Source organism: Schistocerca nitens, chromosome 9, assembly GCF_023898315.1.
Source record: "Schistocerca nitens isolate TAMUIC-IGC-003100 chromosome 9, iqSchNite1.1, whole genome shotgun sequence".
In the NCBI taxonomy this organism is placed as follows: domain Eukaryota; kingdom Metazoa; phylum Arthropoda; class Insecta; order Orthoptera; family Acrididae; genus Schistocerca; species Schistocerca nitens.
Genome location: NC_064622.1, coordinates 283704561 through 283729792, shown reverse-complemented (window position 1 = coordinate 283729792; position 25232 = coordinate 283704561). Strand labels below are relative to the sequence as shown.

The following is a 25232-nucleotide window of genomic DNA, read 5'->3' as shown; positions in this document are numbered from 1 at the left end:
AACTGTCCGTGTCACAATCGTGCACCGTCGGGATGGGAAGTGAATTCATACTGATGTCTTGGGCACCAAGTTCTACTGCTTTGAACAAATTGGATTACATATAAGACGCTATAGGGCACCAGCTCCATGCCTATTAGCACCGATCCGTAATTTATGGGAATTGTATGACCTGTTCCTAGACATCTGATGCCATATACCTCATCGAATCTGTGCTATGCAGAACCGCTTCTGCATTGCATTGGTCTCCAAATGTGAACTAACGCGTCGTGAGGCAGGCGGTCATAGTGTTTTGGCTCATCAGAGTATGTGTTAGCAACCTTCGCTGTCACTTTTTAACGCCCTCTTTTAGTGTGCCAAAGAAACTACACACTTGCCAGAAATGTTACCATGAAAGCACTTCTGAATAATGTTTAATCCACTGATATCTGGTGAACTCTATATTCTATTGAGTCATAAATATTGTCAGTTGAGGTTTTGCAGAACGAGTGGTTCCACAAAATGGTTCAAATGGCTCTGAACACTGTGGAACTTAACATGTGAGGTCATCAGTCCCCTAGACTTAGAACTACTTAAACCTGACTAACCTAAGGACATCGCACACATCCATGCCCGGGGCAGGATACGAACCTGCGACCGTAGCAGCAGCGCCGTTCCGGACTTAAGCGCCTAGAACCGCTCGGCTACAGCGGCCGGCGTGGTTCCACAAATTTACATTTCACTGTGTAGATATGTTCCGAAATTTCTGGAATGCATAGAGGCAGTGGGAACTGTCCCTGTAGGTAGCGACAGCATTTACTGCCCATCTGAGAGAATCGCCCAAATTTACATCCGAGTTTTTGACCATTTTTAATATGGTGTCGGGATGCAATCAAGAGAAGTAGAAGGTAATTAATTCTTTGTGGTATCAGAACTAATTATTTTCTAATGGGATACGAAAATTGCTTGGACCTCTTCCCATTTTGTTTAAAGACTAGGCTGTGCGTCCACATTAGGAACATCAGCCATCTGAACGATGGTATTTGAGAGTGTTGTACATAGAGAATAGAGTAGCTAGGAACACATGATGTCGTTTGGTCAATACTTCAATGTATGATTTTAGAATCGCATGAAGGAGTGTGCGTTAGAGGCTGCCGTGAGCAGTTTCCGCCATTTTCTGCAGTTCTTGTTGTTGCTAGAGATGAGGTTGTGTTTTGTGCAGCATTTGTAATATTTCGAGCCCTACACATTTAAGTGCTTTGTAATACATATAAGCTGTTTGAACTATATGGTTAATTCTTCAGTTACAGATTTTTATGACAGGTAAAATTCTATAAAATCTTAAAACTTGTTATATAACGTATGGCTGGTTAAGCCATACTTCGTCGGTCATGCACTATTCTGTACCTTGGAACAAAACACAGCCTTTTACCATGGAATATGGGGTATTCGCAAATTAACTGAATTTCGTTAATGTCTGAACAACTTAATTTGTCTTGAAAATGGAAACTTGTGTTACTTTCCATTAGCTTCAATTTCAAAAAGTATTTATGTCGTAACACGTTTTTGATAATGCTTATGCGTAATTCGATTGTACTTACTGATTTGGGGTGTGTATTAAAGTAATAATGTAACAGATAGGCCTAGATGACTAAGTGCAGTATTGAAAGGATTTTCTCAATTTTAAATTTCAGTAGAATATTTGTTTCTAGGTACATGACTATATTGTACCCCGTAACTAGTTTCCACATTTGGAAAAAATCTTAGTTTTCTGGAGTAATTTTTGTAATTTCAGAAAAAGAATGCAGCGTACAAAAACTGAATGCCATCATTCCAAAATGGAATGAGAGAAACACCTATTAATTAATTATTAAACTCCTATTAAAGGTCTGACTATAAGACAATGTGTGTAAAGTGTTCCACGGTACAACACTCTCCACTGCTGTTGATGCCTGCAGGCCAGGCCAGATGGAGGCCTTCGGAATAGAAGTGATATTTACTAGACAGATTCAACGAGGTGTCTGTCATTGACGACAAGAAGACCGGTTTCGTACTGAGAGAAAATACACTACTGGCCATTAAAATTTCTACACCAAGAAGAAATGCAGATGATAAATGGGTATTCATTGCACGAATATATTATACTAGAACTGACATGTGATTACATCTTCACGCAGTTTGGGTGCATAGATCCTGAGATATCAGTTCCCAGAACAACCACCTCTGGCCATAATAACGGCCTTGATACGCCTGGGCATTGAGTCAAACAGAGCTTGGATGTCGTGTACAGGTACAGCTGCCCATGCAGCTTCAACACGATACCACAGTTCATCAAGAGTAGTGACTGGCATCTTGTGACGAGCCAGTTGCTCGGCCACCATTGACCAGACGTTTCCAATTGGTGAGAGATCTGGAGAATGTGCTGGCCAAGGCAGCAATCGAACATTTTCTGTATCCAGAAAGGCCAGTACAGGACCTGCAACATGCGGTCGTGCATTATCCTGCTGAAATGTACGGTTTCGCAGGGATTGAATGAAGGGTAGAGCCACGGGTCGTAACACATCTGAAATGTAACGTCCACTGTTCAAAGTGCCGTCAATGCGAACAAGAGGTGACCGAGACGTGTAACCAATGGCACCCCATACCATCACGCCGCGTGATACGCCAGTATGGCGATGACGAATACACGCTTCCAATGTGCGTTCACCGCGATGTCGCCAAACGCGGATGCGACCATCATGATGCTGTAAACAGAACCTGGACTCATCCGAAAAATGACGTTTTGCCATTCGTGCACCCAGGTTCGTCGTTGAGTACACCATCGCAGGCGGTACTGTCTGTGATGCAGCGTCAAGGGTAACCGCAGCCATGGTCTCCGAGCTGATAGTCCATGCTGCTGCATACGTCGTCGCACTGTTCGTGCAGATGGTTGTTGTCTTGCAAATGTCCCCATTGTTGACTCAGGGATCGAGACGTGGCTGCACGATCCGTTACAGCCATGCGGATAAGATGCCTATGAACTCGACTGCTAGTGATACGAGGCCGTTGGGATTCAGCACGGGGTTCCATATTACCCTCGTGAACCCACCGATTCCATATTCTGCTAACAGTCATTGGATCTCGACCAACGCGAGTAGCAATGACGCGATACGATAAACCGCAATCACGACAGGCTACAATCCGACCTTAATCAAAGTCGGAAACGTGATGGTACGCATTTCTCCACCTTACACGAGGCATCACAACAACGTTTCACCAGGCAACGCCGGTCAACTACTGTTTGTATATGAGAAATCGGTTGGAAACTTTTGTCATGTCAGCACGTTGTATGTGTCGCCACCGGCGCCAACCTTGTGCCAATGCTCTGAAAAGCTAATCATTTGCATATGACAGCATCTTCTTCCTGTCGGTTAAATTTCGCGTCTGTAGCACGTCATCTTCATGATGTAGCAATTTTAATGGCCAGTAGTGTAATTCCAGGACGACTTTTCATTCGCATAGGCATGTCTGCTTCTCAAGTAGTTTACAAATAACTTCCGCACACAATCTGAAAATTTTAGCTGTCGCATGTTTTCCGAATCGAGGTGTTTGTGGTACTTCCTTGAGATGGTGTTACACGAAGAGCGCGGTGATTGCACAGCACTGAACATGGAGTGCCCCGTGGATGTTGCTTTTTTCTGTTGCGGTGACACAATTGTCAGAATGTCAGCAGCATGAGGTGTGATGACGTCACTTCCACATGAGGCCAAGAACTATACGATTCGTTGTTAAGACAATGGCACTGTCTCCAATGCATCAAGCGTTGCTAATTCAGTTGCTCGTGAGTAGGTATGTTCGTCTTTCGTAAGAGTCGTCAGGAGCATTTTATCTGATGATTGAGCAGATATTTGTAATTTCGTTTTGTAACGTGTAGCTGCGGTGAGCCCAAACAAATACTGATCGTCACGTCTTTCATGCGGCGCCGAGTGTTAACGTTTGCGTCGTTTTATTTCCCGTTAAAACAGGAAAAAATATTTTTAAAGCAGTGAAGCGTTGTGGAAGAATGACAGGCCCCACGAGGTGGTCACCAATAATCTCCCCCTACTCATTGAGGCTGAACCGGTGCTGATGTTCCGTTGCCACCATACCTTGGGCATTGTCCGTAGCCCACAGGTGGGTGTTGTGAAGGTTGACGATACCACCCATCGTAAATGTGCTCTTATGATATAAGATGGATGGCAGAAACCTCAGCAGAGTGGTGGCCTGTTCGACGGACTTGTGGCAAAATCGCCGCCGCGAAGGCACTCCGTAGGTAATAAGGCCTGCACGCCTCGTAAGTGAGTGGATAGTGACAGTTGTGCAGGATGTTCCACACAGTCGACTGGCGTACCAATAGTCGTAAAACTGCCGCAGTCTACCGTAGACTTCGGTAATTTCCGTCGTAACGTTGGTCAGTTCAGATCGTGACCACGTTACCTGTACGTTAGGTGTGTTGCATACGAATCGGGCATTACCTCATTTCGATCGCTTTGTTTGCGTATGCGATCAGCATCTTACTAGAGTCCACTTGAAACAGTAAACAGTGAATCGTCTAGAAACTGAATGATGATTACATAAAGGGCTGCGTAACCTATGGAACATTTTTTGCTCTACATGCTTAATCCTCCTCTCTATTACCTAAAAATGAAGAGTATTTTAGCAAAATTGAAACTGTCAGGGTTTAATATATTGTTGATTTGTAACGTGAAACAGCGTGGTGTTATAGGAAAAATAAAAAATATAGATTTATCATGTAGTGCTAGAAAACGCAGCTTATATGAAACATGTTTTTGTTATACATAAAAGAATTTCGCACTCATCAATAATAATAAGAAACCCTTGCCTTTGACCATGTTGAAGAACCTTACATTGAGTACAAAATAACAACAATAATTATGTAGCTTTTTTATGTTTATGTTTGAGTATGCATCAGAAGTGATTGTGTTGCTTCAATAAAAGCGCAGAAGTTACAACTAATTTTATTATTTATGAAACGCAATTTATATTTTGTAAGGCTACAGAATACACAATAGACTAACACTGAACGATGTGCGGTTCTGCGGATGTGCAAAACAAACAAAGATACAAGAAACAAACAAAAGTCGTCTGCTCCCAGTTTCTCTCTCACACATTAATTTATTCATTACCATAAATTTGCAAAGCGCAGTTCTAGTCATGCCTCGTGCTGGCTGAAACCTGCCTCGTGGTGATACGGCGCTTCTGTCAAAAGATCTTTCATCACTACCTTCAAGTGGGTGTACATCCCTTGGAATGCATTTCCGGGCGTATGTCTTTTGTTCCTTATTCTTTCAGTGATTGTTTCCTCCAGTTTATCCCTATTCAGCAAAATTATCCTCTGTAAATTGAGAAACGCAACAACCTGATCTACGGTAACTGTAGTATATATCAACATCGTTGGATCAATATTTTAATTTGTTCTGTTTTGTAGAAAATCTTTTTCTTTGGTGACCCCCTTCCCCTGTAATGTACGTGATGGCGTTCAATGAAGCACGTCACGCTTTTATGCCTATATGCTGATAACTCTTTTGTATCTCTGTAAACCTAGGAACTGTAACGTCAATCATTTGCGATGGTGTGTCATATTTCTTTGTTATGTCGAAGTTTAAGCTACTTAAGCTGCTGTTGACTTTTCTTGGTGTGAAACATACACGTGAGTCTATAAGCAATGCAGCTTTCAATGAGATGTTTCCTTGTCTGTGGAGGAATGGCAGCCCATTTTTCTCAAAAGAAGGTATTGATGTTGGACGCTGGGGTCTGGAGCGAATTCAACATTCTAACGTATCCCAACGATGTTGCACTGGGTTCAGGTTGGGACTCTGAGCAGGCCAGTCCATCTCAGGGATGTTATCGTCCACAAGCCATTACCTCACAGATGCTAGATTTATGACAGGTTGCATTGTAATGCTGATGAAAACAATCATCGACTCAGGACTGTTTCTCTACTGTACTCAGTGCACAATACTACAAAACGTGTTCGTATCCTTCTGGATTTAGCGTTCTCTTAAGAGCAATAAGGTAAAAGACCCTAACCACAGAAGAAACGCTCATACAGTAACATCATCTCCTCCTTAATTCACTGTTGGTAGTACGCATGATGGTAGGTAACGTTCTCCAGACGTTCGCCAAACCCAAACCATTCCATCGCATTGCCACAGGGTATAGCGTATGTCCGCCACTTGTTTCAGTCATCCGTCCAGTCACTTCCCAGTGACGTTGCTCTTTACGCCACCTCCAGTGTCTCTTACTATTGACTACAGGAATATGTTGGTTATGAAAAGTTGCTCCTCCACTGCATATCTTCTTACTATCTCCCTGCGCACAGTCATTGTGGCAGTTGGACAGATGGTACCCCTTTGGAACTCATAGGTGATTTCTTTGGCTGATTTCATGCGATTTTTTTTACAACTATCCTCCACAATAATGGACGTTCGCTGATCGCCACTACACGAAGTCTGTCTGATCTTGGTTTAGCTGTAATTTTTACTTCGTGGTTCCACTTCAAACTCTAGGCAACTTTAGAATGGTTGAAATCTCTCTTGTGCATTGTTACTCAAGTGACATCCAATGACTACTCGATGTTCGAAGTCACTCAGCTCTCCTGTTCTACCGATTCCTCTGTTACTGCTTCTCTATTGACAACACAATATTCCCCGCTTACTTTTATATTAACGGATCCTCATCTGCAGGCACTGAATAGTCGCTATAGTAGTTTAAGTCTTCAGTGATTGTAGAATGAAGAATACAGGTTTGTCGATAGCAAGGGAATGGTTAATTTTTAACTCATATTCTTTAACAATTTATTGGATATTTCAGGATGTTCAGTTTATCTGAATGGCTAGTGTAATCCCCATAGACTATGAAATCGCGAAACAGTAAGTAAAGCACTTATATGTATATATTATATAAAACAAAGATCAAACACCTAGAAAGCCTACATAGAGAGAGAGAGAGAGGGAGGACGAGGGTGACGCAGATTGCTTGAAGGCTCAAGACGCCATGTTTTTAAATGTCTAATGTTTACTGTGTTATCGTAGGCCACCAATACTGTGGCATAGTACAATAGGATTAATAATGGTATAACGATTCCAGCACACTTAGTTTACATGCTTACTAATTTGTGCACGGAGAATAGAAGCAAAAACTTCATGGCAGATTAATTTATGGTATGCCTTAACAAAAAGAACTTTGTTTACATCATGTGACTGTCAATGACCAAGTGACTTAATTGATCTTATCAGTGACGTCATCTCCCCTATCAGTAATGACATTGTTCTTGCCAAAGGGAAGCGACATCCCTTTTTTCCCTCTCCCTCGCCTCTCCCCATCCCCTCCCGTTATCTCCAACTAATCACGACGTGGTGTTAAAAATTAGGGCCAATCAAAAAATCCAAGATGGCGGGACTAATACAATTGTGTTAGTGGGAAATGAAAAAGCCCTTTCCTCCTGCCATATTTCCACTAGTGAAAAGAAAAAAAAACCAACATGGGGGAACTAGTTCAATTATGCTTTATGTGCCACCCACTTCTCCCTATCTCAATCACTCACAGTGAAGTATTAAAGTTGAAACAGCTAATCGGAAATCCAAGATGAGGGAACTAGCTCTGTTGTGCTTAATACTGCCCCATGCCCCCTCCTACTTCCATTTCCAGCCAATCAGAGAGTTGTATAATCAGAGTATATGAGCCAATCTGTAAACGATTTTTTAAGGCAGTAATGAAAACACAGTTGACGGAATTTTCGTCATTCTACGAGATTCAGATACTTTCCTGGGTGTGTGACATATTTTGTGATGAATATATAATATGTCTTTTCGATACTTTTCAGCACAGTTGAGATGAGGCGATGCCATAATTGGCTCATACAGTTTAACAGTGGCTAAAATACTAGGCTTTGAGTGGAAGACAGGGGAGTGAGATAATACTTTATACAGTGTGTGTCTACACAGTCATGTTAATTATGTAACTTGCTGTCATTTTTACACATCTTTTAATACTGCACTCTGATTGGCTAGAAAGAGGCGTGGGACGATATAAACCAGGATTGAGCTACTTCCTCCATCTTAGATCTCCGATCGACTGTTTCATTTTTGGTATCTCACTGTGATTGGCAGGAGATAGGGAAAGGAGGGTGGAGCATAAAGCGCAATTGAACTAATTTCCCATCATGGATTTTTCATTGGGTGGAGCTAGGGGAGTTGGAGAGTGTTTCGGTTGGTCCCGGCGGAGGTTCGAGTCCCCCCTTGGGCATGGGTGTGTGTGTTTGTCGTTAGGATAATTTAGGTTAAGTAGTGTGTAAGCTTAGGGACTGATGACCTTAGCAGTTAAGTCCCATAAGATTTCACACACATTTGAACATTTGGAGAGTTTTTTTTTTAATTCCCCACCAATGCAGCTACGTTAGTTTCACCATCTTGAATTTTTTTGATTGGCTTAATACTACAATTTGGTTCGTTGTAGATGAGAGGAGGGGATGGGAAGGGGGAGGGGGAAAAAGGGGTTTGGCTTCTCACTGTTAAGGGTGATGTCATCACTGATAAGGGTGATTACTTCACTGATGACGTCACTGATAAGACTGATGATGCAGCTAGGTCAACGACGTCGGTCACGTGTTGTAAACAGAGTGCGCTGTAATTGGCACAGCATTACTACTGATAGATCTTGGTGCACTTCAGCAGATTTTCATATCAATTTTTGTGGACTAAATTTTTAAGTGCTGCTTTGGTCTCACTTGTCACATTTATGTCTTGTTATAGGCAATAGGTGACTGAATTGCACGTTGCGACATTATCTAGTTGTCCATTCCTTGTGCAGTATGGAAATAAACATGGCCTCCGCCTTAGGGTTGGCCACACTCTCTCTACATATAGGTTCTGTATAAGTATCTGATCTTAAGTGGCATATAGCCTATTTAATCTCTTATTGCTAAACCATTACATAGGGTGACATAAAAGTTGGTTAACATTTGAAAATTCAATGGTTCACGAAATAATGTAGATAAAGAGGTAAAAATCGGCAGAGATGCTTGAAGTAATATGGGGTTTCACTGAAACCAAAAAAAGAGCACAAAATGACGAACAGATGGCGCTTCATGTCATACAAAAGCAATAATTAGCATAATAATTGAATTTTCGCGAAGGCGGTGTTCTTATAACAAATTCTCAACATGTCGGTCGTCATTCATCAACAATATCTGCCGTCGAGGGACAATGTTGTGAAAAGCACCGTACAGCATATCATTAGGGATGGTGGAAAATTGCCTTCGGATATTGTCTATTAGTATCCCTAATGAGGTCTGACGATCATGGTAGACTTGCAACTTCAGGTAACCCCACCATAAAGAATCACACGCACTGAAGTCTGCGGACCTGGGAGGTAAAACATGACGGAAGTGGCGGCTCAGTACGCCACCCTCACCAAACAATGCGCGCAAGAAATCTTTCACGCCTATTACAATATAGGGTGGAGCGCCATCGTGAGTAACAGCCGTACCTTCCAGCCCAGCCAGGCTAGGGATGATCCGATAGTCTAGCATATCGGTGTACCTCGCCCTCTTCATGCTGTAAGAGAAAGCAGCATCCCGCATTTCCTCGAAGAAAAAGGTTTTGATCACGATTTATATGGTAAATCCACGCCACATCGCGACTTCCGCGTCATGCAGCTGTGTTTCCAAGACCGTTCTAGGACCTTGTGTAGCCCAAATTCTGCAATTGTAGGTGTTAAAAGACTCTCGGAGTGTGAAATGGGCTTCGTTGCTCCATAACAGGTTAGAAAACCATTCATCTGCTATCCCCATCTTCTGAAGTGCCTACATCGCAGCTCCTCTCCGCGTCACAAAACCGTTGGCGAAAATTTCATGAGACGCTGGATTTTGTATGTACAGCATTGGAGGGTACGCCTTAGTGCTCTCCAAACAGTAGTGCGTAGAATGCCAGTGTGACGTGCAACTTCACAGGCGCTGACTTCGCTATGCGGAGATGAAGCCACTCAAGTCTTCACTTCCTCGTGAACTGACTGAGCAGTAGTAGCACTTGCGTCTAGTCGCCCACAGAGGGGTCGATCGTCTATGTAGAACTTGGCATCGAATTTCGTTATCATTTTCTTCACAGCGACACTTGTCACAGGACCTTTCTCCGTTCGAACATCTTTCTTATGGCGATAGGATCATGAAGCTAAAGTATTGTATTCCTTTAAGTTTAATCTCGAGGCTAATAATGTGTTTGTAGACGGGCATGCGGTGGCGGCTTTGACGATGTTGCAGATAGAGCTCACAGCGGAATGGTTCCGCTGGCGTGCACTGCCCGCTTATATAGGAGAAGAGTGACCTTGATTGTATAGAACTGGGGACCTAGAAACGACGGTTTCATCCCAACCGTAGCTCTCAGTGGTTCACAACCCCACAACAGGCCACAGCAGTCCACCCACCCCACCGCAGCCCCACACCGAACCCAGGGCTATCGTGCGGTTCGGCCCCCAGCGGACTTTCCCGGAAACGTCTCGCACCAGACGAGTGTAACCCCACTGTTTGCGTGGTAGAGTAATTATGGTGTACGCGTACGTGGTAAAAGTGTTTGCACAGCAATCGCCGACATAGTCTAACTGAGGCGGAATAAGGGGAACGAGCTCGCATTCGCCGAGACAGGTGGAAAACCGTGTTAAAAAACCTTCCACAGACTGGTCGACATACCCGGACGAATTCGTGCCGGGGACCGGCACGCCTTCCCGCCGGCAAAGCAGTGCATTACAGCGCACGGCTAACCGGGCGGGCCAAAGTACACTAACCGATTCTCCATTCTGACAGTAAAGCTTCGCTAACAGTGCCTTTTTTCGTAACGTCAACATGCCGCGACTGTTGGGGCATCTCACTCCCTCTCTCACTACAGTTCATTTCATACACGATTGCCGGCCATTCTGGCCGAGCGGTTCTAGGCGCTTCAGTCCGGAACCGCGTGACCGCTACGGTCGCAGGTTCGAATCCTGCCTCGGGCATGTGTGTGATGTCCTTAGGTTAGTTAGGTTTAAGTAGTTCTAAGTTCTAGGCACTGATGACCTCAGATGTTAAGTCCCATAGTGCTCAGAGCCATTTGAACCATATACACGATTATCATGCGGCGTTACTGGCGTGTTGATGTCTAACGCCATCTGTTGGCCAGTTCTTGCATTGGTTTTTGGTTTCATTAAAACCCTATGTCATTTCAGGCATGTGCGTCTATTTTTACTACTCCACCTTCATTATTCTACAAATTATGGCACTTTCAAATGTTAACGAAATTTTTTCTCACCCTGTACTTCATTTTTGTCGCTCAACCATTTTTTTGGGCAGAATTCTATGGTTGACGGAGATTCAGGCTTTACTAAGGACCAGATGCATACTTACAGCCTCTTGCTAGGAACTGTCATTTCTCCTGTGGCCTTCTCAGCGCATCCGCAGAGGAGATGCAGGAGGTGGCCGGCTCCCGTAGTGGCTAGACCAGCGTGATACGTGCACGAATGCTCACTCTCCCAACTGTTTGTAGGCTTCCCCTCCAGTCGTGGTCCATGGATCTTTTAGTCAAGGTTTACTGCATTGTTTCCTAGATCTAGCGGCAACTGCCTATCTTGCACTCGAGACTATACCTCCTAAAATCCGTATTCACATTTGTATTTTTGAAGGGATAAAATTTCATCATGAGTAACAACTTGTTTTTGCAAAGGCTGCGGTTACAGTGAACATCTCACACCAGTTCATTAGATGTGACGTCAGCTGTTGCGCTCCTAAGAGTTTTTTATACAAATCCGCGAACAGTTTTTTATACAAATACGCGGATGTTTCTACATGTGTGGATGACCTCCCTCACGCGATAAGATGGCGTGTCCTGTTAATAACAGAATCATCAATGGTGGCACAAGTCTGACCACACATCCTTGATTCACGTCACTGTAATCGTGGACCAGCAGCTTTTCGGAAGCTAGAAACACAGAATAAAGCAGTAAATCTTTATCAATGGTTTGTAGGACATTTGTGAGCAGCACGAGTTTCTCATCACCTACGTTTCTATGAAATCCACCGGTATTCAGTCTGGACCATAACTAATCTGAAACTCACACACACACCCAAACAACTGAGAATTTCCTTTAAAATCCAGACTGACAATACTTCTACAGCCGTTAAGGAAAGTTTTAAATATATTATCCATTGAACGAACGACATGAAAATGAACTAAGGTTATTGTGGCATTTGTTACAATATAAATAATACAAGTAAGTAACATCCCTGTTAAAAATCCATGCCAGTATTTAGCATTATAGTTCAAAACATTTTGGCTTCGGACAGATTAGCTAGTAGTGGTGCTCGCATCCGTAGATCGCGTTTATTCCTAACAAGTTCCGTGTCGTAACAAATACAATGAAGATTAAATTTTCAGTCCACATTATGTACTATCAACGAGAAGAATATATGAAATAAGAATAGTTCCAGAATTAATATTCAATATCTTTTTGAATTTATTTTGAAAACATTACTTAATTGTCCCTACCTACCAGTAACACACAATCACTTCAGAAATATCAGTCCTGCCTTTTTATGAGAATAGGTCTCTTACCAGAGACATAAAGTTACGAGGACTCACAAAATAATCAGCATGAGTTCGTTACCCTGAATAAACCACTAGTGGTCGCAAAAGTTCAGTACTAAATGAGGTAAGCTCTCCCAAGAATCGCTTCGTTGACCTTATGGACACGCCCCTTGATGAAAATCTTAATTAAACGCAACTAAATTCAGTCTGGCCGCAGTAATCTGCAGTGTTTCAATCTCTCGTGTTCGCACCTTTGTAGAAATTTTCATTGTTTGTATCAAACATTATTTCTGAGTGGCCATTCTTTTAAACGTTAGTGAGGAGTGTCTTCTGTTTTCAAAATCCAAACTGTGGTGTCAGAAAGCGGCGTTCATAAAATGTGTCTGGTACATCTTGGTTCTATGTTTTTCTGGCTTTTACGACGTATACCAATCACAGTGCTATCGGCCTACTAACGGCGACGAAGAACCACAAGCATAATGACTTTCCTGCGATAACTTTGTAGCACCAATGTGTTGGTAAATGTCCATTACATCATCATTCTCTGTTGTTCCCCGCCATGATGTCCCACCGACTGAGCTACACGAGCACGAACCACGACCCGTCCTCACAGGTTACCTCGTCCCCTACCTTCTGAAACTTAACAGAAGCTCTCCTGCGAACCTTGCAGAACTAGCACTCCTGGAAGAAAGGATACTGCGGAGACACGGTTAGCCACAGCCTTGAGGATGTTTCCAGAATGAAATTTTCACTCTGCAGCGGAGTGTGCGCTGTTATGAAACTTCCTGGGAGATTAAAACTTGCGCTGGTCCGAGACTCGAGCTTGGGACCTTTGCCTTTCACGGGCAACTGCTCTACTGACTCAGCTACCCAAGCGCGACTCATGATCCCTCCCCACAGCTTTAGTTCAGCAAGTACCTCGTCTCCTACCTGCCAGGAAGCTTCATATCAGTGCACACTCCGCTGCAGAGTGAAAATTTCATTCTGGAAACATTCCCCAGGCTGTGGCTAATTTTTTGAGCTAGATAAGCTTTGTCTCAATAACTTTCTTGTCTTATCAAAATTAACAAAGATCTTGCAGCTGCCATAATTACATGGGGCACTGTGTATGTTAATGATACGACGTAGGTGATAATATATAACGTCAATTTTTTACAGATAATGCGCTAGTCTATGAGGAAGTTATGTTGTTGTTGTTGTTGTTGTCTTCAGTCCTGAGACTGGTTTGATGCAGCTCTCCATGCTACTCTATCCTGTGCAAGCTTCTTCATCTCACTGTACCTACTGCAACCTACATCCTTCTGAATCTGCTTAGTGTATTCATCTCTTGGTCTCCCTCTACGATTTTTACTCTCCACGCTGCCCTCCAATTTGTGATCCCTTGATGCCTCAGAACATGTCCTACCAACCGGCACTTCTTCTTGTCAAGTTGTGCCACAAACTCCTCTTCTCCCCAATTCTATTCAATACCTCCTCACTAGTTATGTGATCTACCCATCTAATCTTCAGCATTCTTCTGTAGCACCACATTTCGAAAGCTTCTATATATTCAATAAAATAGTAACAGCATATGGCTAAATCTTATTCAAACAATTACCTGTTAGGGAAAATAGTGGCAACTAGCTACTAATGTAGAGTAATGTGGTGGTGTGCCCTTAAAAAAAAGTATAAATTTAACAGCCATCGGTAAGTATGCAACCAGCTACACTTATAGTAATAAGAAAAACTTTTTTTTTTGCCATCTAGTAAGTGTAATGTTTGTCATTGTAAAGCAATGTGATAGATTTTACGTTTGTCAGTAATGAACCACCGTTTCAGTTTGCTGATAACTGGACAGTCAACTTGTTGTTCGCTAGAGCCAAGAGCTCTGGCGTGCGCCAAGTTCTTTAATGAGACAATTCTTCAGGCTTCCCCGACGAGGCGTTGTCGTGTTGAACAATCGGGTTTCTGCCGGTTATTCGCGTCTTTCTTGCACGATATTTCGTTATGTTGCTGTTGTGCACCGTTTATTCGTAAATACAAATGGTTTCTCATTTATGCAGACGACCAGCTGATCCTGTTCCTGCACAGCTGCTACTACAGTCTAGAAAGAGCGAAGAAGACAATTGAAGCCTCGTACACCATCAGGAGTCTGGCTCCGGAAATGTTCTCCGATCGGGACCCTTTGAAGCCGGAGCTACAGGCGGTCTGGAAGATGGCGTAAGTAGTCGCAGCCTCCTCTCTCGGGTCACGCGCAGCTGAGTCAACCATATTTACCACTGACGAAATTTGTTCTCTTTTTTGTCGCTACTCGACGACCCGTAGATAATGAACCTGCAGATGCTACCCGTCTACTTTGACACATGGTGCCGTCAAGCTAGACACAATCGTCGAAATCCGATATGTGTAAAATACGCACAATAACAAGAACTATAGTCATTTTCGTACATCAAATTCGTTGATTTCGGCCACTCACAACATGCCACCTTTCAACCTAATGGTCCGCGATCTACGCTAAAGATCAATCTGTCGCCACAACCAACGTTAAAAAAAAATGTAGAATTGAAACGAGTAGTGTCAGTGTTCTGTTTTCTTTTTATTGACGTACGGCGTCACGCGCGAAATCATTGCGTCACAGATCAAAGCTGATATACGGAATCGGGAGTTTCGACCAACCCGATAATTCATATGATTGTTGTTCTCTCGAGCATCCTCCGACATTACGCCGAACGCCAACAGAATCTGTAAATTGATTGAACATATGGTAGAAATACCAGAGCAAAATGACAAAACTTTTATCTGAGAAAATGTTAAATAGACGATTGGCTGCATTGGTACGGGCAAATGTCAGTAATAAAAAGAAAAATGTGAAGAAAATTCCTGCCGTCCTTTTTGCAGGACATATGTAAAAGTCATGGCTGATACCGGAAAAAGAAATTAATACTCACGTACTAAATGAAATACTGTGCGTAAAATTCCGTAGCATTCGTTTGTAAACTAGCTAAAATAGAGTCAGCCCATAGATAACCTGGTGAGACTCATTTTATGTTCGGAGGTATCTCTCATTACACGGACTTGCATACAACTAGGTTAGGTTATTCAGGATACTTTGATTTTCCTGCCTTCCTGATGAATTTTTTAAATCTGAAAACGAGGCTAATTTATTCATCCAAGGCTAATAATTTGAGTATTCTTAACAGTAGATACTAATGCAGCCTGTAGAGGCCTCTTCAAAGAACGTGATTTTTTTACACACCACTACCAGTACATTTGCTGTTTAAAATTATTAGTACTTGCAGTTCGTAATAAAAATCAGCTGAAAATGAACTGCGCATTTTGTGGCCATGATACAGGACAAGAAAATAAGTAGACTTCGGATTTTTGATTTGGTACAGGATTCAGAGTGGGTTCTAGGTCTGCTACGAGGTCTTTAACAACGTAACGAATCTCTGTAAATTAAATATAGAAGTTACATACTTATTTCTTAGCTACTCTCTATAAGAAATTATCTGAGTAACTAGATTATAGATCTGAAAGCACCTTTCCGTGGTATGACAAGCAATAACAGACATCATATTCGTGAGTAGGCCTGTGTCTTTACATCCACATAGAATAACGGTTTCATGATTGTTCATTGTTAACACGGCCTGCAGAAATAGCTAGCGAGTGCTACTTCTCTCAGTTAATGTATGTTCTGGCAAATATGTCTTGACACACATCTGAAAGCTCTCCTTCGTAATATGATCTTCGAAATATAATAAATGAATGAATTATAGAGATTAAATTATGGCTTATGGGGACATTGTCATTGTGGTTACGGAGAAGAATGGAAGATTTTCCCTTTAAGACTCAGATTGTAATACTGAGTGACGATGATGATGATGATGATGATGAGGATGATGATCCCGCGTGGTCACGTGAGACAGCATTATGAGCACCCGACAGAGTTTGAGAGAGGTCCCGTTGTTGTCCCAGCTGCTGCTGATGCTACTTGTATGATTGGCATGTCAGTTATCACGTGCTAAGTGATCGTACTAAGAGTGAGTGTAATAGTGTGGTGTCGTATAGTCTGTTGTTGTCGATGATGACAGAGGGTGAAATCCGATACCAGCATACAGTCCACTGTACTCGAACACTACCAAGGAGGCCGCCGCAGAGCTCAGCGTCTCCATCCGACGGAAGGATCACCATGAACAGAGTCGCATACATTAATTCCATGAGACACTGCGGAGAGATTTGAAATTAAACGCAGGACACTGGAACGGAGTCTGAAGACCAGAAATTGTACGCCAGTACCTCTACGCCACCTGCCGGCAAGTTACTGGAGCTGCAATTTTTTTCTCCAGCACGATTCCAACTGGGTACCTCCGAACTGGGCATCACACACAAGCGTGTGTTAGTTCTCTTGGTAGTGGGGGAGTGTACTGTCCTGCTATTAAACAAACCGCCTAACGAAAAAAAATTGGCAAGGTACGAGTAAAACTCGGGCGCTGAGGTTTCCGTACGTACTTAATTATGTATGTAGACAGTTCATCCATCCCGGTCATCAAGTATCTCGACCATATTTGCCTGTAATCGACATTGATATCGATCCCAGTGATTTCAAGATTTTCGAGAATGTTTTAATTTCAGTAATATTATGGGACACAATCTCATGCAGGAGTCAGGCGACCATTCTCACAATAATCAGTAGCTCTTCATTCAGGTTGACTGGGTCGCAATGGTAGGAGTGAAACATCAGGCAAGGAATGACTTTGCTGCTCAGACCAGTCTGAATGCTCGTTTCACAAACAGCTTGAAGCGCCATATCCACAAACTGTAATCGATCCTAGATACCTGATGATCGATAAATTGCGAAACGCGTCATGTGAGCGATGAAGTGACTCCTTGCCTGACGTCTGACTTTTACCATTGCGACCCAATCAGGCTGAACGCAGAACTACTGATAGTTTTACTTCAAGTTAGACGTCGGATAAAAAATGACAAAAGAAATACTTTTTTCGTTAGACATAGTTACAAATTAGCAACTTTCAGATTTTTTTCCTTTACTTGTGCTGTGAGACCTTACCTCTCGCCAAATTTAATCATTGTGGATCAACAGAAAATACCCTATAGGTTTTGATGATTGAGTGTGCGGTATCAAAAAACGTGACATAAACGGCCGGAGCTTTTGGCTGCATTGACTCAGAAGCAAACTTTTACTATATCACTAAGGGACCATAGACCTTAGTATGTGACACAAATTTCAACTTGAGATGTGTACCCCTTCCTGAGAAAGAAGAGGTCTTAACAGTCGAACGAACAGACAGGCTGTCCGATAGCAAATGACGATTTTTTTTCGTGTGATTTAGAATTTACAATTTTCGGATTTTTTGCTTTGGTTGTACTGTGAAACCTTGCTTCTTGCCAAGTTTCACGATTCTAGGCCAACGGAAAGTGGTCTATAGGTTTTGATGAGTGAGTTTGCGACTGTCAAAATATGTGACATAATTGACCGTATCTTTTGACAGGATTGACTTAGAGGTTTCAATTTTCTACACTGACGAGGCACCATAGATCTTATTACGTGACATAAACTTTAACTTGACATATCCACCCTTTCCTGATAAAAATGGGTCTCGACAGACGGACGAACAGGCAGCTATTCAGACGTAAATGACAAAAACATATTTCTCAAGTGATGTAGTTACAAATTTACAGTTTTCGGATTTTTTCTTTGCTTGCACTGTGAAATGTTCCTTTTGCCAAATTTCATGACTCTAGATCTACGATAAGTACAATGTAGGTCTTGATGAGTGAGTTTGCGAGTGTTAAAATATGACGTAAATCGCTGCATCTTTTTATGGCATTGGCTTAGAAGCTTCAACTTTTTACACTGCCAAAGGAGCATAGATCTCAGTATGTGACACAAATTTAAACGTGATATGTATACTCGTTCCTGAGAAGAAGAGTTTTCAACGGTTGGACGGACAGATAGACACACATATGGACAACAAACCGATCGTACAAGGGTTCCGTTTTTAGCGTTTGAGACACGAAACCCTAAACAAAGAAGCACCCAGAAAGGGAGGAGGTAACGAAATGAACCTTCACGAATTGAGATGGCATGTGATGTTATTTCAGTGATTAGAAAATCGTATACATTTGGTAAGAACTTGTCAGTTTGAGCTCGCTTATGAGTTTGACGTTGCAGCCCCTATTGCCTGGAGGGACGCACAGATTCGGTTCGAAATGGTGTCATAATGCCGTTGTAGCATCTCCTGAGGCAAGCTGGCCCACAAATGTTGTAACTGGTCTTTGATATCCTGAATACTAGCACTGGGACAGAGTTGACATCCGACCTGGTCCTACACTTGTTCCATTGAGGACAGATCAGGGGATCTCGTTGGCCGAGAGACTAATGCTGTGTGTGGACGAGCAGTGTCCTGTTGAAAGATGGCATCACTAATCTGTCACATGAGACGTAACACATGAGGACGCATTATGTCCGAGACATACCACAGTGCTGTCAGAACTCACTCAACACCTACGAGGCGTCACATGAAGTCCTACCCGACGGCTCCCTACACCATGACCTCAGGAGTAAAACCTGTCTTCTCCTGCAAGACATTGGAAGAACAGGACATCTACCCAAGTCGCCACGCAGTTTCTATTGTGTTAACGGCAGCCTACGCATGGTACTAGCAGTTACCTATTGGGGCAGTTGATAAAATATCGATATATCGATACCTAGTATATATTATATATAGGGTGTTTAAAAAATGACCGGTATATTTGAAACGGCAATAAAAACTAAACGAGCAGCGATAGAAATACACCGTTTGTTGCAATATGCTTGGGACAACAGTACATTTTCAGGCAGACAAACTTTCGAAATTACAGTAGTTACAATTTTCAACAACAGATGGCGCTGCGGTCTGGGAAACTGTATAGTACGATATTTTCCACATATCCACCATGCGTAGCAATAATATGGCGTAGTCTCTGAATGAAATTACCCGAAACCTTTGACAACGTGTCTGGCGGAATGGCTTCACATGCAGATGAGATGTACTGCTTCAGCTGTTCAATTGTTTCTGGATTCTGGCGGTACACCTAGTCTTTCAAGTGTCCCCACAGAAAGAAGTCACAGGGGTTCATGTCTGGCGAATAGGGAGGCCAATCCACTCCGCCTCCTGTATGTTTCGGATAGCCCAAAGCAATCACACGATCATCGAAATATTCATTCAGGAAATTAAAGACGTAGGCCGTGCGATGTGGCCGGGCACCATCTTGCATAAACCACGAGGTGTTCGCAGTGTCGTCTAAGGCAGTTTGTACCGCCACAAATTCACGAAGAATGTCCAGATAGCGTGATGCAGTAAACGTTTCGGATCTGAAAAATGGGCCAATGATTCCTTTGGAAGACATGGCGGCCCAGACCAATACTTTTGAGGATGCAGGGACGATGGGACTGCAACATGGGGCTTTTCGGTTCCCCATATGCGCCAGTTCTGTTTATTGACGAAGCCGTCCAGGTAAAAATAAGCTTCGTCAGTAAACCAAATGCTGCCCACATGCATATCGCCGTCATCAATCCTGTGCACTATATCGTTAGCGAATGTCTCTCGTGCAGCAATGGTAGCGGCGCTGAGGGGTTGCCGCGTTTGAATTTTGTATGGATAGAGATGTAAACTCTGGCGCATGAGACGATACGTGGACGTTGGCGTCATTTGGACCGCAGCTGCAACACGGCGAACGGAAACCCGAGGCCGCTGTTGGATCACCTGCTGCACTAGCTGCGCGTTGTCCTCTGTGGTTGCCGTACGCGGTCGCCCTACCTTTCCAGCACGTTCATCTGTCACGTTCCCAGTCCGTTGAAATTTTTCAAACAGATCCTTTATTGTATCGCTTTTCGGTCCTTTGGTTACATTAAACCTCCGTTGAAAACTTGTTGCAACAACACTGTGTTCTAGGCGGTGGAATTCCAACACCAGAAAAATCCTCTGTTCTAAGGAATAAACCATGTTGTCTACAGCACACTTGCACGTTGTGAACAGCACACGCTTACAGCAGAAAGACGACGTACAGAATGGCGCACCCACAGACTGCGTTGTCTTCTATATCTTTCACATCACTTGCAGCGCCATCTGTTGTTGAAAATTGTAACTACTGTAATTTCGAAAGTTTGTCCGCCTGAAAATGTACTGTTGTCCCAAGCATATTGCAACAAACGGTGTATTTCTATCGCTGCTCGTTTCGTTTTATTGCCGTTTCAAATATACCGGTCATTTTTGAAACACCCTATATATATATATATATATATATATATATATATATATATATATATATATATATATAATTTTTATTACATATTCGTCTAGTACGTAAAGAAATATGAATGTTTTAGTTGGACCACTTTTTTCGCTTTGTGATAGATGGCGCTGTAATAGTCACCAACATATAAGTACGTGGTATCACATAACATTCCGCCAGTGCGGACGGTATTTGCTTCGTGATACATTACCCGTGTTAAAATGGACCGTGTACCAATTGCGGAAAAAGTCGATATCCTGTTGATGTATGGCTATTGTGATCAAAATGCCCAACGGGCGTGTGCTATATATGCTACTCCGTATCCTGGACGACATCATCCAAGTGTCCGGACCGTTCGCCGGATAGTTATGTTATTTAAGGAAACAGGAAGTGTTCAGTCACATGTGAAACGTCAACCACGACCTGCAACATACGATGATGCCCAAGTAGGTGTTTTAGCTGCTGTCGCGGCTATTCCGCACATCAGCAGCAGACAAAATGCGCGAGATTCGGGAATCTCAAAAACGTCTGTGTTGAGAATGCTACATCAACATCGATTGCACCCGTATCGTATTTCTATGCACCAGGAATTCCATGGCGACGGCTTTGAACGTCGTGTACAGTTCTGCCACTGGGCACAAGAGAAATTACGGAACGATGACAGATTTTTTGCACGCGTTCTATTTAGCGACGAAGCGTCATTGACCAACAGCGGTAACGTAAACCGGCATAACATGTACTATTGGGCAACGGAAAATCCACGATGGCTGCCACAAGTGGAATATCAGTGACCTTGGCGGGTTAATGTTTGGTGCGGCATTATGGGAGGGAGGATAATTGGCCCCCATTTTGTCGATGGCAATCTAAATGGTGCGATGTATGCTGATTTCCTACGTAATGTTCTACCAATGTTACTACAAGATGTTTCACTGCATGACAGAATGGCGATGTACCTCCAACATGATGGATGTACTGCACATAGCTCGCGTGCGGTTGCAGCGGTACTGAATAGCATATTTCATGACAGGTGGATTGGTCGTCGAAGCACCATACCATGGCCCGCACGTTCACCGGATCTGACGTCTCCGGATTCCTTTCTGTGGGGAATGTTGAAGGATATTTGCCATCGTGATTTACCGACAACGCCTGACAACATGCGTCAGCGCATTGTCAATGCATGAGCGAACATTACGGAAGACGAACTACTCGCTGTTGAGAGGAATGTCGTTACACGTATTGTCAAATGTATTGAGGTTGACGGACATAATTTTGAGCATTTATTGCATTAATGTGGTATTTACAGGTAATCACGCTGTAACAGCATGCGTTCTCAGAAATGATAAGTTCACAAAGGTACAGGTATCACATTGGAACAACCGAAATAAAATGTTCAAACGTACCTACGTTCTGTATTTTAATTTAAAAAGCCTACCTGTTACCAACTGTTCGCCTAAAATTGTGAGCCATTTGTTTGTGACTATTACAGCGCCATCTATCACAAAGCGAAAAAAGTGGTCCAACTAGAACATTCGTATTTCTTTACGTACTACACGAATATGTAATAAAAAACGGGGTTCCTATTTTTTAAAAAAACCGCAGTTGATATCCGTTTGATCTATGGCAGCTCCATCTAGCCGGCCAACCATAGCGCCATCTGGTTTCCCCCTTCAAGCTAGACAAGTTTCTTTGTAGTTTTTTTCGTTTGACGCGTATTTCGTGAGATATTTGGCCTGGTCACGATCAATGGACCACTCTCTCTCTCTCTCTCTCTCTCTCTCTCTCTCTCTCTCTCTCTCTCTATATATATATATATATATATATATATATATATATATATATATATATAGGGTGTCCCAGCTATCTTGTCCACCCAAAATGTCTCTGGAACAATAACAGCTATTGGAAAACGACTTTCACCGGTATCAATGTAGGGCTGGGGCCCATGAATGTACATATTTGGAAACATTCTAAAACGAAAGCATATGTGTTTTTTAACACAAACTTATGTTTTTTTTTTAAATGGACCTCCTATATTTTTTCTTCAGCAATCCATAGCATGACAAAGCACATACACAATGGCGTTGATTGCATCGCAATATTCCCATTAAATCCCAAGATATTAAGACGCTAAGTTTACGCTTGAAACACACGACATGCGCTGCTAGCGCACGTCCTGAGGTTCAGGCGTGAACCCCATGCTGCCCGTAAGCGCGATGTGATTGACATGCGTAATCACACTTCCATACTTATCAAGAGGTCCGAAACGAATAATACGGTCTGCTGCCATCCTGCATTAACGTCGTACATTCCAGCAGGTATTTATCCCATAGGCTAGGGGTGATGCGGTTCTGTAACATATCTGTGTACCGCAAAGTTAGTCACAAAGCTAACTTCGCTTATCATAATCCGTTACTAAAAAGGTAATGCCGTTCAACGTTAAAACTTTTCTTTACTGTAAATCTAGCGCAAATCATTCACTCGTAATAGTAAAATTCATGTTGATGGTTTTAGTGAAACGAGCAAGTGGACTAAAAGTTTAACCGTTGTTTAGGTAAAAATGTTTTGATTTGGCAAGTTCGGGTAAGACATAGAAGATGAATGTAAACATGTTTAACCAATTACTTTTATTATCACATAATAATCAATGTTATGTTTATCTAATGCGTTAAATGACAAATTGTTGCAAACAAATGTTTCTTAACATCACTGGGTAAAATGGCCCTTTGTAGTAACTTCCACTGTGATACCAGCACTACATACTAAACATAGCGTTCACATCTCATGCTCAAAGTGATGCCCATTGGCTTGCATACATAGGGTCACTCTGCGGATGAAGGATGCCCTACTTCGTGCTACTGTTTCCTCTTTGATGGCTGTACAAGCATCAATAATGCGTTGCTTCATGTCCTCTGGTGTTTTTGGTTGATGTTGGTAAACAGCATCCTTCACTGCTCCCCAAAGAAAATAATCCAGCGGTGTAAGGTCCGGAGATCGGGCAGGCCACCTAAATGGGCCACCTCGTCCAATCCACCTACCAGGGAACTTACGGTTCAGAAGTCGTCGTGCTCGTAAGGCGTTATGTGCAGGGCATCCGTCATGCTGATACCACATGACAATTCTCAGGTTCAGAGGTACGGTGTCCAAGAGAACAGGAAGATTGTGTCGTATAAATCTGGAGTATTGTCTGCCATTTTGGATGCCATTTATAAAGAAAGGTCCGATAATGGTATCTCCAATAATCCCACACCAAACATTAACTTTCCACGGACGTTGATGCTCTACCTGACGGAGCCATTTTGGATTGCCTGCGGACCAATAATGCATATTCCTCATATTGACAATTCCTTTGTTGAAGAATGATGCCTCGTCGATAAAGAGAACATCTGCAAAAACATTTGGATTAGTTAGAAGTTTTTGCTGAGCCCACCGACAAAAAAAAAAAAAAAAAATGGTTCAAATGGCTCTGAGCACTATGGGACTCAACTGCTGTGGTTATCAGTCCCCTAGAACTTAGAACTACTTAAACCTAACTAACCTAAGGAAATCACACACATCCATGCCCGAGGTAGGATTCGAACCTGCGACCGTAGCAGTCGCACGGTTCCGGACTGCGCGCCTAGAACCGCGAGACCACCGCGGCCGGCCCACCGACAAAATGTTACCCTATTGCGGAAGTCATTTCCATGAAAATCCTGGTGTAAATGAACATAGTAAGGATGAAATTTATGACGTTTAAGAATACGCTGTGCACTTGATTTCGACACACCAACTTCACGTTCAATTTGACGTGTGCTGATTTGAGGATTCACAGCTATGGTAGCGAGCACAGCAACTTCAGCACGTTCATCTGTGCGTGTTCTAGGACGATGTCGAAGTCTTGGATTTAAGCTTCCCATTTCACGTAGACGAGATGTGAGACGACCAAACACCCGGCGCGAAGGCGATGGCCTGTCAGGGAATCGTCTTCTGTACAGTCGTTCTGCCTGAACAGCATTTCGTCCACCTACAACAGGGTACAGTACAGGTATATAGAGTAGGGTAGAAAACAGACATATTAACTTAATAATCATAATGTTCGCTAACAGTACTATCAACAAACAAGCAATCTCATAACGTATTTCCCGTCAACGTACATTCTCCATAGATCAGCAGCATTTCTACCATATCTTCATGTGTATACATTATACTGTACAGTATAAGTTCCACAACACAACGTTTATTCACAATATGTACTACCTCCGTGCCGTCACTAGATTACTCTGATGCACGACTACACTGGCAAGCGGTGTACTGCACGCCAAAGCAACAACAAATGGGATGCTCGGAGGGTGGTGGAGTACAGGAGTTTGCATGGGTCGCAAATCATAAACAAGGCGAAGTGGTAACTGTGGC

General features: G+C 42.8%; 1 protein-coding gene across 1 annotated transcript in view; it reads left to right on the top strand.

Moving 5' to 3' along the window:
- Positions 1 to 25232, top strand: part of LOC126203185 (alpha-tocopherol transfer protein-like) — a 131365-nt gene that overhangs the window by 91333 nt on the left and 14800 nt on the right. The window contains exon 3 of the mRNA XM_049937427.1: positions 14609 to 14765. Within this exon, the coding sequence (XP_049793384.1) occupies positions 14609 to 14765 (157 nt within the window). The remainder of the gene's footprint in view (positions 1 to 14608; positions 14766 to 25232) is intronic.